Below are 18,969 nucleotides of genomic sequence, written 5' to 3' on the forward strand. Positions count from 1 at the left end.
AATACTCATTATGTTATACCTAATAAAAATACCTAATCCTTTTAGTTTACTAATGGTTGTCTCCTATATCTAAGGCTTTTAAAAAAAATATTGTATCAAGTTTAAAGTTTTTTCCTTTTTATTCATTTAATAAGTATGTATGCTAAAAATGACTAGGTAGGTGAGATTTTTAAAAAATTATCTTGTTGTTTTTATGCCTTACCTTATAACCATCGCAGCATTCTGTCATAACCACTAATCTAATGCCATATTCAAAACTTTTAAATCTGCGTCAATTAAAAAATAAAATATATTTAATTTTCATCAGAAAACAATAAGAGAGTCCTTAGGTATAAAAAAAACCGGCTCAATACCAGCCGAGTATCCACAAATTCCCCAATAGTAGCTGAGTATCCACACATATTTCCCAAGTGTAGTTGAATATCCACACTTTTCCCTTATGGTAGTTGAATATCCACAATAGTTTCCTATTGGTATTTTCATTATATTCTTTCATAATGCTGATTCCCATGGCAATAAAGCACATTAATGCAAGCAATTCATAACTATCATTTAACTTTAATACAGATTTAGGAACCAAATATTGAAAAACCATAAAAGCGAAGCTCTGAAATGAAAGGACAAACTAACATTAACAGGATAAGAATGCATAAGTCTATATAAAATTATTGTAATTATAGTAAATTTGTTGCAAATTTGCTTAAGTATATGCTACTGTTTAAGGGCATACTATGATAAGGATTATTGAGATGCTTCGCTTTTAACATCGTACCTTATCGTAATAAGAATCAGTATTCCATAAATTAGATATCCTTGAACTTATAAATAATAAATACCATTTAGATATAAATAAATCATCGTATATTTTTGTCTTGAATTTAAGTTGTACAAAGAAGCCGAAAAATCTCCACCCACTTATTGCACCGTGAACTTTAAAACAAAGATGAAAAAATCATTAAAAGCGTAGTTGGGCATACAATAATCAATTTGATTTGTTATTTCCTAGAAGTGTAGAAAAACTTTGCTTTCATTTATTACATTATATGAAAAAAAATTGTTAAAAAGGTTAAAAAGCAACATGTTTAAAATTGACCTACGGAATTTCTATCATAGAGTAGCTACGCTTCCTAAATAGTACCTTTTGTATTAAATCGATAGGACAATTCTAATCTATAAATTAACAAAAAAGCTAACCAAAATAATTGTTTAAAAACTGTTTCCTCCCTATGGTAGTTGAATATCCACACATTTTCCCAATGGTAGCTGAGTATCCAAAAACGACCCCAATAGTAGCTGAATATCCACGTGGATACTCAGCTGGTATTGAGCCAAAAAAACATAACATAGTTTTTTTTAGATGAAAAGGTCGAAGTTCCAACAAATCTCTGCTGTAAACAAAGTACAAGTTATTCAAATTCGAAGATTTATTTTATTGTTGAATCATCAATTTAGAGACAGTTAATGAATTGTTATAAATTACTTATATTTTAATTGCACTTTTAAATGTAATAATTTATGTTTACTTAATCAGCAAAAAGTAACATTAGAGGAATAAAAATTAGAGGCGCAAATTCATTAAACTGTTCTTAAAATATTCAACCTCGAAGATATACCTAGTATTTGTCTTTTTGGAATGTTTTTATCTGTACTAATAAGCTTCTCATAGGTCCTTCACATGTTTAATTTATTTTTAATCTAGAGGAAGGTAGGCCCAAATTTAATAAATATGTTTGAGGCACCTTTAATTCATTTTCCATTTTATATAATAATCTTATTTCGTTTTCCCAGGGCTATGTAAGACGTAAGTGTCTCATTGTGAGAACAGACCAAATATATGTGTTTCTATCTAGGTATATGAGCAGGACTTCCATAGACCAAACATGTGCCAAGCGAGGATCTCCAGTTAGCAGAAGAACCTCATGATCATAGACCAAAGTTCCATTCTTCTGATAACTGTGCTCATAGACCAAATATAACTATTTGTAAAAATATATCTATGCTTATATTTTATCTTTGATATTATTTTATGTGCTATCAATTCCAGAGTGTTTAGACATCTCTGGGGTTTTAATTTATGTCTGCATTTAATCTTATTCTGTGCATTTTAGAGAGGCCATAATGACCAGGTCCTGCTAGATGATAAGTTGCATTGTGTGTGTGTTCACGGTGAGTCACACCCGGTTTTTAGGAACTTCTCACTCATTTACATAATGAGAAACTGAAGTAAGTATCTACACATAAAAGCATTCTTTCTAAATATATTATTTTAAAAGTTTTGAATTCCTTGTAACTGGTTCCAGTTTCCATCTTGTTTCTAAAACTGTTTTATATTTGATTTCCCTGAAAAAAGTTTTTATTATATCTTGCAGGCACTTTGTGTTTTTATTGAGCGAAAAAAATAGTATGGCTCAAACCCGTTTTTATAAAATTGGCTTATCCATGTAAAACTTGTTATACTGATATAAACGGTCTAATGAAAGAAGTTAATATTCTTTACCTAACTAAAGTTTATTACAATTTTAGCGTCTTAGTTGTATGAAGTTTTGTAGGTAATTATTTTTAACTAAAAAAAATCAATTATGACCCAAAGAAGTTGAAAAAAAACGTTAGTATTGGAGTAGTTATGCTACAGTATGAAACTCATAAAGTACATACTGATTACTTACTTAAATGTTGGAGGGCAGGAAAGACAAAATTCAGAGTACGCCTCCTTAACAGATTGTAGATATGTTGTGTTCACTTGTGTTGTTATGTTCTTAAATATTTGGCAGGTATTATCTCCTAAACAAAGTAGAGATTAAATTCGGGGAGGGCGGGGACATTGAGCTCTTTGTTACACTAGTTCCTAAGATTTTATAATAGCATTTTCTTATTCATTTGCTTAACAACTTTGGGGACATTTATTGAAATTTGATTAGTTGGTTTATTTATAAGTTGAGTGTTCAAACGTTTCAACCACTAATCTTAATCTATAGAAGGGATAATTTTGTGTATGTATATATATCATCATCATTGGGGATGTAAACTAATTTATAGGCCTATGTCTTATCCCTTAAGATCCCTGCATTGAATTGCAGGAATATTTAGGTAGCAAATGATAAGATAAATTGTAGTGGAAAGGAAGATAATAGCTTCTTTTTAAACCCAATCCTTAGAAATACAAAACAAACCCATTAAAACCAGAAAGGTTCTTCTTACTAAGTGCATGTTCATCTCAGTTATAGTCGTATAAAACTACAGACAATCAACCCTTTGATTACTAGGTATATATTAAAACTATAGCGGCTATGCCTTTTGTATCTAGGGGCAAGGAGGTGGCAAAAAATAGTCAAAATATACCCTAAGACTTAAACAAAAAATAACATATAACAGCAATACATGCTGTAATTATCAAAAAACACAGTTTTTTCAAACCCCTTATTCAAAACAATTATTAATTGATACAAACCTGTAGGAGACACGTCTGCAAGACCTAGGGAAAATAGACCAAGCAGGGTTAAACTTCGTAATTCCAACATTTTTTTTATAGATAAACTATGTTTCTGTCATTGCATTCTAAAATTAATCAACATTTAACATTAAAACATATATATATATATATATATAAAAGCGAAGCTAGGCAAATCAGATAGTCAGACAAACGAACAATAATAAATATAGAATAACAACACATTATATTTAATATTTATTCAACATAATTTTTTACTTTAAAAAAATCACGTATAATTTTAGGTATATATATATTTTTAATGTCAAAGAGAACATTTAAAAATTAAAATTAAAATAATTTCAAAGTTACATCAAAATAAAACATACTACTAACGATTATAATTAATAAACTTCACATAAAGTGAAAATCCTAAAGCAAATTGTTTCAATATAAAAAGTTAGCCTTCAAATCAATCAAAAATTTAATTAAGCCAATTAAAGAATAACAATCGTTTATTTGTATATCTATAAAGTGCGTTTTCATATAAAAATGAGTCATCTATGATAAAGGTGTTTTAACATGTCGCATGTACATTAAAAAAGATAAAATATATTGTTATCTATAAAGAAAAATACATTTTTCTTTTCACATTTGTGATTTGATTAAATAATAACAAAAGTCAGCTGTGTTTTGCTCTTATACTGTAATAGTACAGTTTTAAAAAAAAAATTCTTAACATTTTTTTTATTCTATAATTTTTCAGAAATAATATACAAGACATTTTGTAGTTTCAAAATTAAACTTTCCCAGATTTTCCTTAACGCATGTTTATCTATTAGAATTAACAGACTTTTCACCATAAAATAATGAAAAGTCAATTTGTTTTTCAAAAAATCCTCGAAATTATTGTTTAAAAATCCGCGAGGATAAAAACAAGATATTCTAACCAATCACAAGTCGGTAAAATAACTTTAGCCAATTAAAACTCATAGTTTTTCATTCAGCCAATAAGAGAGTAACAAAGGGATACTCTTATATTCAAATAATTAATTTGGGGAATTTTTTTATTAAAGTGACCAAAATATCAGAGACAAAGGGCTAATTTGACTGTAAATCATAAGATATCTTGAATTTTCGGTTCAAACTAGAAGTGTTCAAAATTTTTAAACATTTTATTATCAAAAAAAGGGGTAATTTTGTTTTCATTAAAAGGACTGTTCATCAAATAGTCCATTGTCCTACGATAATAATTCATCATAAGACTATTGCATTTTGAGCTTTCTAAGAGTTTATAAAACTGACTAAAATTTGATTTACAACAAATTATATATATAGATCACTTTGTAGTGTCCCTTTGACCAATGAGAAGTGAGGAAACCACCTTCAGCCAATCAGAATCGAGAATAACATTCTGTTATAAGGAGTCGGACGGACGACCAAATACAGACGAAAAATTGTCAAGTAAAAAGTTGCTGATTTGGTCCTTCACATTTTATCATATTTAAGGTATTTTAAAGTTAATTAAAGATTTATTTATAGTAAAAATCAATAAAAATTTGCATTTTTATCAAATTAATTTTACTTTTATGTTTTTATATTAGTTATTCTTTGAAAAATTGTACGTCTATTTCAGGAATGACCTTTATTTTTCAGTAAAACTAGATTTTATCATCACTAAGAAATTACAAAAACAGAAGTTTATTCCTTTTATTGTGTTCTAAAATCAACCTATAAAATCCATACACTTAATATGCATATTATCCCTTTTTGTTTATTAAAAAAGTTACATTTTTGTCATAGTTTTACTTCTAATTAGTAGAAAAGGCGAGTTTAGATACACGCTGTTTGTTTTGTTAGCTCAAAAAATTTGGAGACTAGGTAAACAAGCGGTGTCCAAACTTTTTAACCATTAATTTTACAAAAGGTTAATGGGGATATACCTACTTATTTATCAATTTAATGTTCACGTTATTTTATTCCTTTTTATGCAACTTCTATGTAACAAGAATCACCTAATATAATGTTTTGTTAGCTTTATCATTAAGGGCGTGCGAAGGGTTTTATCAGGAAAGGCTGGTCAAAATTTTTTCACTGCAATACCAAAATCGAGTTGGGGGGGGGGGGGGATGTAATCCATACACCATGCAAGAAGTTTGTTATGTTATTGTTTAAAAGGTTGTATACCACCCCCTCCATAATAAACATACTCAAAAGTATAACAATCTAACTTTGATAGGTGAAATAAGATGCGCTGCGAAGCGCGAAACTTTTTTCACACCCCCTTTAAATTAAAGGGGTATGTGACATTTTCACTTTTAGCCCCCTTGGCTGATTTTGGTGGGTGTAACTGTAGACAAATGTCAATAGGGGTGAACAGTAACACCCAGGGTAGTGTATCAAATCCCCTTAATTTTTACAGGGGGTTGCGTACACCCTCAATATCTGCACAACTCGCGCAGTTTTAGTTACTTTGAATACATAGGTAGCAGAAATCGTAAACTAAACTATACCAATGATGCAGAGTAGCGGAGCTATTATATAACTAACATGTTTTTATTTCAGTATGACGGGAATTCCTCCTGTGGTACCGTTGACTTTGCGGACAGAGGCCATCAGAGTTCAAAATCAACTTAAAGTTTTAATTAACAATTATAGGGTAAGTTTTTTTTCTCTACTAACATTTAATTAGTACAGCATTAACAAACAGCTTAATTTTTTTTTTTATTTATTGCATGCTTTTTAAAACAATTGTCTGCGGACGGAAAATTATAATTATTGGACTAAATATTGTTTAATTGGTCCTTAGGAACCACCTAAGGCTTGGGTCATCAAAGTAGGGATAAAATACATTTGTTTTTTTTATTATTGTTCAGAACCGGTTTTAATCCAGCGGAAAATGTTCGGATTCAGAACCATTTCAAAACTAGAAAAAAGAAAGTTAAGACATATGGGAATGCAGTACCCTCCCTCAAAATAGTTATAAACCTTTCCTGGACCTATAAGAAGCTTTACTGTAAAGGAAAATCATGTCGGTCCAGCGACTAGCGAGATCCTATGCTACAGACAGACAAACAACTTCCTACTTTTATGTAAGGATATTCACTTGAAAAGTTTCTAGCTACATAAGTAGCGTACCTACCTAATAATTGTAAAGTAGCTTCTTTACTAGAGATATACCTAGGTACAAATTGTAATCAATATTTTTGTTTAGATTTTAAGCAGCAGACTAGAAAAAGATCCGGAGGTAAATTTTTGGCCCTAAGTAGTAGGATGTTTGTCTTATTATATATCTGATTTTAGAAAGAAATATGTCGTAGAATTTAATGTCATTTTGTTCTATGGGATTTACTTTTAAATACCTATATAAGTAGTAGCATGATGTGTGTCTGTCGTGAATAATATTAAAATTGGCAAATTTTATTGTTTTTAAATTTAACTTTGAACATTTTTAGATAGAAATTGATTATTACCAGTCGTTTTATGGTGTTTATGTTATGTTTATTTTTTATAAAAATCTAATCATGTTTTAATTTTTAGAATAAAGAATTAGTGCGACAACTGGGTGATGTACAAGATTATATTGTTTACTACAACCAAGAACAGGTTAAGAAAATTAATATTTTCTCAGAGTTTATGATTTTTAGTAATATAGGTTGATTGATTGATTAGCCATAGTCTCTTAGGGTTTGGACCTAAGTAGTCATGGAGTAGGCTGAGACACTTTTGTATAGCCACTAGGGCTATCAAGCTCCACGTTCAAGCACATTATGACTTGAACCGCTATCTCATGAGAGCTACTCATTATTACCTCACCCTCGCCGAGTATGACAGGTGTCCCAAATTAAGTCACCGTAATGAATGACGCTCTCCGCAGAGGAGCTTGGGATAAGGGTAGTACTGATATTATGTACGTGACTATTAAGTATCCAAACTTACTCAATAATCCCCTTCTTACACAACCAGGGGAAGTTGCGTGAATGTATTTAACTGAGAAATATAGGTAGCTACTGTATAACGAGGGTATCTACGTTCGTCTGATTTTAATTTGTATTTAACTTTATCCTTAACAGATTTTAGGCTTTTTTTGCGTTTTTCTATTATTCCTCAGCAATAATAGAATGGTTAAATTAAAAAAATTTAAATTTTTAACTAAGCTAAGTTTGTGTAGTTTAAGAATGCAATGAAAGAAAAAAGTTTTTTATTAAGTTTGTAGAGTTAGCTATAAGAATATTTGTTTTTACATTTATTTTTGTTTCAGTGTTTTCTTCTTGAAAAAATCCGTCAGTTTTTAAAAGATTTGGAATCTGGAAAATTCTTTAGCAGACAGGTACTTTTTAATTTCACCGTGAGTTTCATTCAATAATACAAATAAAATAATTTTTAAAATCTAGAAACCCTTCTTTTAAATAAAAACCTATAGATCTTAGTTGGAAGACGAGTAATGGTGTCAATGGGTACACACATCCATATACTAGGTGTAATATATAGGCTAGCAGTTGCTTTACCTCAAAAGTGCCTAGCAACCACGGAAAACCCCTTCACCCCTAATTTATTAAAAAAAGTAAAAAAAGGTGTGGATGGTTTCTTTCTTCATGCCTAACCACAACGGGGCTACATATTGTGCCCAATATAACCATACTAAGGCAAAACACTAACACACGAATAAGGAACCCTCCCTTCCCCCAAAAAAAACACTTTATTTTTGAAAAAAAAATGTGCGGGGGGGGGGGGGTTCTGTGGTCGCTAGAAATTTTATGGGAAGCATTTCACATTTCTTTTCTTGGTTTTCCTTTGATTTGGCGAATAACAAAAAAAAATGTGTTTATTTCAGTTATCCTTGAATTCTACCGGTGTAAGTTCAAATGCATCTTCAACGACTGGAGGAAAACCTTCCCCTGGGTCACTCAGGTATCATACATATTCTTATTTGCGCAGCTACTCTATAAAATTAAGTCCACAAGGTTGTTAACCCTACAAATAAGAAAACGTTTGTTTAAGAAGTTGGTGACTAGTGTAATAAACAGCCAAATGTCCCCTCCATCCCTGATCTTAACTACCCATCTCTATTTAGTGATGATGATTTTGAAGACAAGAGTTCTAGTGAGAATGAGGAGATAGACAATGAAGAAAATGAGAATGGAACACAATCACCCCAGTCTGAAGGAAAATAATTATTCATTCATTGATCGATTAGTTATAAATTTTTCGAGTTAGGTACTATTGGGCTTCGTTAGATATGTCTGGAACATATTTTAATGCAACACGCAACTTACAACCAATTAACTATTTTGAATTGCATTACAGGTGTCCCATATAGGGTCAATGTAAGGAATGTTAGTTCAGTGACGTGCACACTGCACAGGGTTTTGTCAAAGGGGTGCGCGAAATGCATCCACTTAAATTATAATCAAACAGGGTAGGTATGAGTTTTTTTTTTTTGGGGGGGGGGGGTGGGGATGCAATGTGTCTTATAGTTAACAAGGGGGGGGGGGGTGTTATTTAAGTGTCAGGGGGGTTGATACATTCTGTACGCCTATAGTCATAAAATTGAAATTCATATATTATTCAAGAACTTAAGAAAAACCTTTAAGTGAACAAAAATGGATTTTGGTCGCCGTTATTAAGAGTGATAAATTCACACCAATGATTATTTCATCAACAGGAGAAGATATATTCCTACAATACTTATCAGCCGAAAATCTTTATAAGGGTCATGTAGAATCTTATGATGTTGACTGGTAAGTTTTAATTATTTGCCCGACTTATCGAAGCACAAAGCTTGTTCTATAAAGCTTCACTTTTAATCGCTTTGTCTTTGATTTTAAAATTCAGGGGTCTAAAGGGATAAGACAATAATGATATACATCCTGAATGAAAATAAACAAAATTAGCCCTTCTGTAGATAAAAGTTAATGTTTGATATGTTTGGGCACTACTAGTTTTGTACTAACCAATCACAATTTGGTAAAAGTACCCAAAAGGGGGGGGGGGGCACTTTTTTAAACCAAAAGTAAAACGAGCATGATCTCAGCACATAAAAGAGTTACAGCTCTAAAATTTGGCACAGCAGTTGCTTATGTGGAGAACAATATGGATCAGTGAAGAAACGGCGGCAGAACCGCCGCTCCCGCCAAAAACCGCCGTTTCCCGCAAAAAAAATTTTTTGCCTTTTCTCGCCATAATAGACAATTTTCAATCATCTGAGATAAACTTTTTTCATAAAAATTTCCTTTATATTTCCTTGACCAAATTTTAGAGGTGTAACTCTTTTATGGGCTGATATCATGCGCCTTTTACTTTTGGTTTCAAAAAGTGGCACATCCGCCCCCCCCCCCCTTTTGTAAGGCAACAAATAGGATAAAGTGGTTATAAACTTTAGGTACTAGTGTAATTAACAGCCCAATAATGGCCCCTCTCTCCCTAGTGTAATGAGTAGGATCATAATAAGTATTATAGCTATGAATGTTAAAATTTGAAAACAACACACTGATTTATTTAAAACATTAGGTAGAGGCACTTTAGGTAATGGGTTGGTGAAGTTGACCCTATAAAAATCATTTTGGTTCAGTGGTAAGCCAGACCCTTCACTTTAGAAAAACATACCTATTGTAACCTTTATATAAGAATTTATTTTCCATAACTGTTAGTGATGGCAGTCCGTCGAATTTTTGGGCCGGATTCGGATTCCGGATTCTTTAAGAATCCGTCAAAAAAAGTGGCGGATTCCTGCGGATTCCGGATTCTAGCAATACGCTAAAAGGATTTTTTTTAAAAATTAAAAAAATGAGTGCTAAATATGTCCTAAAAATCAATGTTCTTGGTGTTCTCTATATTTCACTTCCAAGAATCGAACCAGATATTAAAAGGTATTATATATAATGATGAAAATATTTGCCTTCAAAGAGGAGGAGTTAAAAGAAAAAACTCAAGACGCTAATTTTAGCCTACCAAATAAGAATTCGGAATCCGCTATTAAAAAACGGATTCCGGATCCGGATTCCAAAATTGGCCAAAAATTGGGCGGATTTCGGATACGGATTGCCATCTCTAATAACTGTCCAATTATATTTTCAGTGAAACAGCTTTAGAGTATGAAACTAAGTATTCTAGTCCTACAAAGAAATTTAGAGAAAGAACAGAAATTACAAATGATTGTGAAGATCAGGACAAATACATGAAACACTTAGGTAATTGTGAATCTTGATATTCTTGCCATATTAATTGACATATTAGTCTTTTTTATGGCCGTTTTAAAAAAAAAGGGCATCTAGTCTTATGGAAATCCATCTAAAACAATGGTCTGTCTACAAAAACTTTGTTTGTTCGTTCATTACACTTGAGAATATATGTATATGTGGTATCCCCCCTTACTTTCCCAGCTATAGAGTAGCTTTGCTTTTCAGCTCTAAGTCCATATTGTTGATTTCCCCTTGAAGGACGGGCGAAGCCGTGTAATATAACCCCTAATAAGATTTATTTGTATGTGTATTTTTTAAAAGCGAAGCTTTTCTATAATTAGGGTCGGTCCGTCCGTCCGTCCGTCCGTCCGTCCGTCCGTCCGAGATAGTTAGCTTTTATTCGTTAATTTAGGCATGTTAGAAATGTCCTATCGACTTCAAACTTTGCATGGTGATTCCTGTAGTAGTTAGGTACGATTTAGAAAGCGTAGCAACTCTATAATCATTACCAGAATGTCCGTACGTCCATTTTAAACATGTTGATTTTTTTACTTTTTTAATAACAATTTTTATGTGATAAAAACATCCGATTGATCTGATTTTTTGATTACTGATTCCTATTACAATATGGTACAATATTATGAGCGAAGCATCTCTATAATCAAGTATTAAAAATGTCAGTATGTCCTTAAACAGAATTCTGTATTTAAGAAGTTTTGCAACAAATTTACGTATAATTTTGTCAAACCTTATATTTTCATATTTTCTCTAAGTCCATATTGTTGATTTCCCCTTGAAGGACGGGCGAAGCCGTGTAATATAACCCCTAATAAGATTTATTTGTATGTGTATTTTTTAAAAGCGAAGCTTTTCTATAATTAGGGTCGGTCCGTCCGTCCGTCCGTCCGTCCGTCCGTCCGAGATAGTTAGCTTTTATTCGTTAATTTAGGCATGTTAGAAATGTCCTATCGACTTCAAACTTTGCATGGTGATTCCTGTAGTAGTTAGGTACGATTTAGAAAGCGTAGCAACTCTATAATCATTACCAGAATGTCCGTACGTCCATTTTAAACATGTTGATTTTTTTACTTTTTTAATAACAATTTTTATGTGATAAAAACATCCGATTGATCTGATTTTTTGATTACTGATTCCTATTACAATAAGGTACAATATTATGAGCGAAGCATCTCTATAATCAAGTATTAAAAATGTCAGTATGTCCTTAAACAGAATTCTGTATTTAAGAAGTTTTGCAACAAATTTACGTATAATTTTGTCAAACCTTATATTTTCATATTTTGTATATTCAGTTCTGACACTCAACAAAAGTTAATGTTCGTCTGTCATATCGTTTCAGTGCTTCGCTTTTATGGATGTTGTCATCCTTGTTATTATGCTTGTAACTGTATATTTTCATCAATAATGTTGACAAGCCTCTTCCCACTTGCAGGGAAGAGACTAGTCTGGCTAATTATCATGCTTATGTTATATATATTTGCCCTAAAATACTGATTTAATATGTATCCCTAATTCCATGCTATTGATTTTATCATGTAAGGTAGTTAGTATCTTCAGGACTTTATTCTAATAAACAACATTCAATCCTGTTTGAATTATATTGTTATTCATAGAGAAGCGAAGCTTCTCTATCATCTAAGGTTGCCATACGTCTGCTCACACACCCGTAATTCCGGACTCCAGAGGCTGATACCCCTGGCCTCTACCAGATATACACAAAAAAAAACTCAAACTTTTGCTACAGTAGGGCTAGAAGAATGGTTTTGTCATTTTAAAATCGTCTAACTAAGCGTTATTAAACTAGGACACTACTGCTGTGTCATTTGTAAGTAAGTTAGCAAAAAAAACTCTAGATAACTTAGGATATAATACCTAGTGATTTAAGACTGGTTCTTTTTTGGTCATACAATTTTTATTATTCTTTTCTAAAATAAATGATGTTAGCTTATTATCATAATTGGCCTTTATTTTAGAAATGTTGACGACCAAAGTATTCCACGACTGTGAAGTTTCCTTGGAAAATCAGCGACAGAAAAATAGATTTAGAGAATTCCTTTACATTCCTGAGGTTCAGGATAAGAAATATAGGTAAGTAATGTCCGTTCGTCAGTCAGTCCGCAACACTATACCTAGTTGATAGCAGATCTATAGTATAGATGTATACTACCCCGTCCCGGATTTGAAAAATTTTGTTAAAATTTTTGCACCCAGAAAAATATGGTTGATTTATGCAAAAAAAATGACCCATGCAAAATATTTTTTCTGTAATAAAGTTTTTAAAATCTGCAAAAAACCCTGTTTTTAGGGCTTTTTTGGGGCTTTTGTACCATCCTAATTTTAAAGATTTTTATAAAATTTTAATTCAAGTGTGTTGATATATACCTGAAATTTACCAAAAAAATGGGGGCAGTCTCAATTATAACATATGAAGGTGTAGCAAGTAATCTTCCAAATACAAAATTGTCAAATTGCATATATATATAACAGGGTTGGGCCGGATACTTTTTTGTACGGATACTGGATATATGGCTGATTTATAATGCCGGATATCCGGCAAATCTATGTTATTTGGCCGGATATCATGTTATTTGGCCGGATATCCGGTTATTTGCCGGATATCCGGTTATTCGGCCAGATATCCGGTTATTCAACTGATGTTCTTTTATTCAGGTAGATATCCGGTAATTTGCCATATAACGATTATATGTCATTAGAAATCAACCAGATATCCGGTATCCAGCCAAAAAAGTATTGGCCCAACCCTATTATACACGGTGTTTCAAAAAAAACTGCGTTTTCCGGTTTTGTGATACAACCAGAAGGAATATGAAAAAAAGGATAATAGGTCCATATTCTATGTAAAAATGTACATCAGATTTACTTAAGGTGTTTTTTGATATCTCTAAAAATGCGGCTGTACTGATTGGTACATGTAGGGGAAAAATGCTTGATGTTGAATATGAGATATCAATTAGATTGAAATAACTTGTATATTTTGCAACATATTGTTTCAAAAGTACAATATCAAAGTAGTAAAAGCTTAAATCAATGTCCCCATATGAAATTTTTTTTACATATTTTCTTTTTGGCTCCATGCAAAGACCTTTTTAGGTTCTTCAGAATTTAGTTTTTTCTATTTCTCTATGACAAAGTCATTTTTAGAAAAAAAATCTCTATTAATACTGTGTGCATTGACAAATAAAACAAGTCACTTTTTATTTCATTTCAATATCTTTAAAAATAAGCAAGTTATCATGGTTTGAAATTGTTCGTAAAAAGTGCGTTTTCATTAATTACTCATGTTTTATAAGATGATCTCTTATAATCTGTCAATCAAATTAAGAGATTAAAAGATTAAGGGGGGAGGGGCGAGGAACGAGGAACGAATATGAACAATTTTAATACTAAGAATTAAAATCCAAGCAAAAAGAATATTGATTTTTTAATTTAAAAAAGGCATTTTAAATTAAGTTTTAAATGTAATTATTAGATTATTTTGAAGTTTATGTTATAATGTTGTTTTCAAGTAAAAAAAGGGATTAAATTCAACGTTATAGCATAAAATTATTAAGAATACAATAACACACACACATTTCGAATTCTTTGGGCTCTAAAATGCGCTGTTGTTTTAAGAGATATTAAAAAACGCCTGTAACAAATTCGATGCATATTTTTATAGAGAATATGGACATATAATTATTTTTTTGTACTCCTAATGGTTGTTTCCCAAATCTGGAAAACGCAGTTTTTTTTTAAACGCTCTGTATAAGTATGCAATTGTTTCTTCTTTACAGTGAAGTTTCTGATAGATCCAGGGAATGTTTCAGTTATTAACACTTAAATAAAATTAGAGGATCGACCCTTCTCTCAGGTGCCTTAAGAGTCCTTTAGGAGCGTTACCACTAGAAAGTTCTACAGTTCTTGTGAAAATTAGATAATTTTTAACATTTTCTTTTATGTGTCATTATCCATTGCATTAAACTTACGTCTTCAATATATCAAAAACTAAAGCTTTAAAGCAGAAGTACCGATTGCAGAGTTGCTTCACTTTCTAAACCCTTATTGTTACAGGAATCATCAACCAAAGTTTTCAATCAAAAAATTTCAACTTGCTTAGAATAAAGAAAAGAGCTAACCTTTACGGAGTTCGTTCAGACTTATATTATAGAAAAGATTTGCATTTAATAAGTATAAGAGATAGATGGGACAAAGGCTGTTTATTTCACTAGTCCCAAAAGTTTGAAAATAACCTTTTCTTATTCGTTGACTTAACAACTTTGGGGACTTTATTAATTTGAGTGTTCAATCGTTTCTACCACTAATTTTAAATTCTAATGGCTTTTAAATTTATTTGTATATCGCATGATGATACACAAACTGACCCTTTCTGTTGATTACATAGTGGTTGAAACGTTTGATCACTAAACTTAATGAACCAACTAATTAAAATTCAATAAAAGTCTCCAAAGTTGTTGAGCCAAGAAATTAAAAAATCTTATTATAAACCTTCCGGGACTAGTGTATTAAACAGCCCAATGTCCCCTCCCTCCCTAGTTATTATTAGACTTGTGATACACTCTTGTATAGTTGATTTATTAAGTTGAGTGTTTAAAAGTTTCAACTTCTAGTCTTAATCTACAGAAGGGATAATTTTTTGTATCATTATTGGGGATGTACATCAGTTCATTAGAAATTGTCTTATCCCTTTAGATTCTTGAATAACATGTTATTTCTTGTTATGTAATAAAAATGAAAGTGTTCTAGTTATTATTAGACTTTGAGTACAGGGATCTAGAGGGATAAGACAATGGCTGATAAATGGACGTGTATACCCCATGATTATACACAAACTTAACCTTTCTGTTGATTACAATAGGTGGTTGGAATGTCTTATTAAACTAATTAAAATTTCAAACAATCTAAAGTGTTGAGCAAACAAATGAAAAAGTTTTTAAAACTTCGGGGACTATTGTAATTACCAGCCAATTGTGCTCTGCCTCCCTAGTTATTATTAGACTTTTGGTACACTCTGGTATAATTCAGAGAGGGAGGGGAAATTGGACTGTTATTTCACTTGTCCCCAAAGTTTTATAATTGTTTTTCTAATTCACTAGGTTAACAACTTTTGAGAATTTTATTAAATTTTGATTGGTTGGTTTATTAAGTTAAGTGTATAAACGTTTCAACTGCTAAGTTTAATCTACAGAAGGGATAGTTTTGTGTATCAAACAAATTTCATACTTATATAATAGAGGTAGGCCGGATACTTTTTTGGCCGGATACTGGATATCCAGATGATTTATAATTCAAGATAATCAATATCCGGCAAATTACCGGATATCCGGCCGAATAACATGATATCCGGCCAAATAACCGGATATTTGCTAGATATCTGGCCAGATACCGGATATCCGGCATTATAAATCAGCCACATATCCAGTATCCGTCCAAAAAAGTATCCGGCCCAACCCTGTTATATATGTATGCAATTTGACAATTTTGTATTTGGAAGATTACTTGCTACACCTTCATATGTTATAATTGAGACTTGAATTGAAATTTTGTAAAAATCTTTAAAATTGGGATGGTACAAAAGCCCCCAAAAAGCCCTAAAAACAGGGTTTTTTTTTCAGATTTTAAAAACTTTGCAGTGCTTGTACCATTTTTGCATTACAGAAAAAATATTTTGCATGGGTCATTTTTTTGCATGTTTGTAATCAACCATATTTTGGCTGGGGGCAAAAATTTTAACATAATTTTTCAAATTCGGGACGGGGTAATGTATACATTACCTATACAGATAAATACCTCCCTTCCTTTTTCAATGTCCTTTTTCGTCTGCTAGAAAATTGTTTTTTGCTACTTGGCTGTGTTAATATCCCCGACCCCAATTTTTGATTTTTAATGACCCAATTGAGAGTCGACACAAGGACATTGTGATGGGAAGATACAGTTATTTAACCCTTTCTACCTCTAGTGTTTTACTTTAATTGGCTGATATTTAAGATATATTGCAGATATTTAGTAAAGATTCCATATATCAATAAGCATTATCCAGAGCTGGATCTTTAACTCATTTTAGTGGTGAGCCAGATCGGGGTGAGCCGAATTTCATCCAATCACAGCGCGGCATTTCATAAAATGCTGTTCTCTCATTGGTGGAAAGTTGGCTCACCCCGATCTGGCTCACCACTAAAATGATTTAAAGATCCAGCTCAGTATACAACTTTCTATGTTTGTCGGTCAATCGATCCTGCAAGAGAAGACATTTTTAAAAAGGTTTCGTGATTTTCTGTCATTCTACCTTCTATTCTTTTATCCTTCTTTCACTTCTTTCTCTGTCTACTGTGACAAATAAACATTTGATTTATAATTCTCTTTTTCCGTTTGGCAATCCATAATTTATTGTACTTGTCTATTTATAGATCTGAGGTAGATTCTTTAAAAAAGTGAGGCCAAATTATTTTTGTGAAAAATCCTCACATCAAATCTTCTAAAATTAAATAAAATCATTATGATAAAAAGTTATTAACATACGGTTACCTATGTTTAATTTTTGTAGATTTTTATGTGATTTTGGAAGAATTTTTTTACAAAAACAATTTAGCCTTACTAAGATATCCTAATTTTTTAAAAAGAATCCACCTCTGGTCAATGTCATCCTTGTTTTTTTTTAAATGCTTAAGCTTTTATCAAAGCAATCATCTAATTTTGTTCTTTGTTTAGAAATCAGAGTTTTCTAGTAAAGTTAGCCATGTCACCACCCCAGCTGAGGAAAAGAAAACCAGAACCAGCAAATAAACATAAAAGGTATTTGGTATTTTTTTCTTATTATTAAATAGTGTTGCTTGGTTTAAAGGATGTTTTCCCTTAAAGTACCTTGTCGAGCACAGAAATACCCTCTCCCCCTTGATTTGAAGTCAATTGAAAATAAAATAGGGGTGAAGGGGTTGCCCCGCAAGGGGTTAGGATGAAAAATATCCCCAACCAACTAAAGATGTTTAGAATAGTAACTACTGCTGATTTGTAAGGTAACTGATATCAACATTTGGGGATTGGCTTATCTCATGAACAGGCGCAAATCATCTTAGTCAGTTTTTACTTTAAGTCAAAGGTCGTGCAATCAAAGTTGGGTTGTGTGACGGCTACTGCTTTAATTAGTACCCAAAGTGCTTGATTAGTAATCTTCAATGGATTTACCCAACCCACAGTTAGTAAAGATTACTTAAATTATAATAACATACTATGATATTATATAAAATCCTTAGTTTCTAACTTCTAGTTTTCAAAAGTTGAATTTCTAAAACAATCTTATATTTTTAGACCTATTAGAGCTGTAACTTTTCCACCAGTCAGAATGGGAACAAGAAAACAGGTTTGTATTTTTGTAGTAGAAGCGTAGCTACTCATTAGTAAACATGTAATCATTCGTATATTATTTTCTGGTGATATTAAACAAAATTTTACTACTTACCTATATAACACGAGCACCTACGCCCCTAGAGGCTTCTAGGCAGGGTTGTCATATCGGGCGGGCGGTTTTGGGCTGCCCTTTATCGGGTACTTTTGGGCAGATTTGGGCACCCCCCAAAAAAAAATAGGATAACGCCGGTTCTCCTTTCTAGTGGAGCTTTTATAGGTCCTGAGATGGTTTTAGGCTATTATATTTCCAATAATAAGTCTTGGTATGGTTTTAGGCTATTTCATATCCTTTTAATATGCTTTTTACGACATTTACCCAAAAAGGGTGCCTAAAACCACTTTTGGGCGCCTAAAACCCTTTTGGGTAATTGGGCGGCCCGTTATCGAAAAAATGCCCAATAATATGACAACCCTGCTTCTAGGGGCTATTGAATTTAATTCACTAACACAAATTTTGTGTTAGATTTTTTTTTAAAAGTAAAAAAATTGTGGGTTTTTTGGGAGGGGGTTATCTTGGAGGGGGGTCGCCCACCCCCATTTTTATTACCTAATATTTTTTCTGAAAATTAAATTTTTTTGAACGGTGTATTTTTTCTAGGGGCGATATCTCTTGGGAGGGTGGTGGTTTTTATAATAATTTAAAACTAAAAACAATTATTATCTTTCAGAGCTCTATGAAGCAGCAGAGAAAGGACGAAGAAAAGTTAGAAATAGAAAAATTGTTGAAAACTGAACCCGTAGACGAAGATATGGAATAATAAGACGCTTGCAGTAGCAGAATTTTATTTTAAAGACTTAGCTAAGCTTTGGCCAGGGCTTGTCCGTACGTTTCCCTCTGTGTCTGAGAATTTTTTTAGAAATTTTTCTTTGTTTTGTGACTGATTAGAAAAAGAATTTATAAACACCAAACGCTTTTTT

At 31.9% G+C, this 18,969-nt stretch overlaps 2 protein-coding genes across 7 annotated transcripts in view; one reads left to right on the forward strand and one right to left on the reverse strand.

Annotated features, from left to right (window-relative positions):
• The window catches only part of LOC145334495 (uncharacterized), a 25,258-nt gene extending 21,175 nt beyond the window's left edge, over positions 1 to 4,083 (reverse strand). For all 6 annotated transcript variants that reach the window (XR_013884839.1, XR_013884837.1, XR_013884838.1 and 3 more), the window contains exons 1-4: positions 3,449 to 4,083; positions 2,667 to 2,781; positions 2,284 to 2,340; positions 203 to 239 (exon numbers count right to left, since the gene is read on the reverse strand). Coding sequence is in view for 2 of the 6 variants with exons in the window: in XM_080179962.1 (XP_080036088.1) it covers positions 203 to 239; positions 2,284 to 2,340; positions 2,667 to 2,781; positions 3,449 to 3,518 (279 nt within the window). In the remaining 4 variants the exon portion in view is untranslated. The remainder of the gene's footprint in view (positions 1 to 202; positions 240 to 2,283; positions 2,341 to 2,666; positions 2,782 to 3,448) is intronic.
• Positions 4,084 to 4,799: 716 nt separating this feature from the next.
• Positions 4,800 to 18,903, forward strand: LOC145333620 (uncharacterized). The gene is made up of 13 exons (XM_080178786.1): positions 4,800 to 4,936; positions 5,993 to 6,086; positions 6,642 to 6,674; positions 6,968 to 7,033; positions 7,689 to 7,757; positions 8,262 to 8,338; positions 8,502 to 8,591; positions 9,091 to 9,168; positions 10,505 to 10,617; positions 12,603 to 12,717; positions 17,356 to 17,439; positions 17,953 to 18,004; positions 18,720 to 18,903. Exons 2-13 carry the CDS (start codon positions 5,994 to 5,996, stop codon positions 18,807 to 18,809), a joined length of 960 nt encoding a protein of 319 aa, XP_080034912.1. The 5' UTR covers positions 4,800 to 4,936; position 5,993; the 3' UTR covers positions 18,810 to 18,903.
• Positions 18,904 to 18,969: the final 66 nt, after the last annotated feature.

This window comes from Acartia tonsa, chromosome 12 (assembly GCF_053477335.1).
Source record: "Acartia tonsa isolate MP-2025a chromosome 12, ASM5347733v1, whole genome shotgun sequence".
Lineage (NCBI taxonomy): Eukaryota > Metazoa > Arthropoda > Copepoda > Calanoida > Acartiidae > Acartia > Acartia tonsa.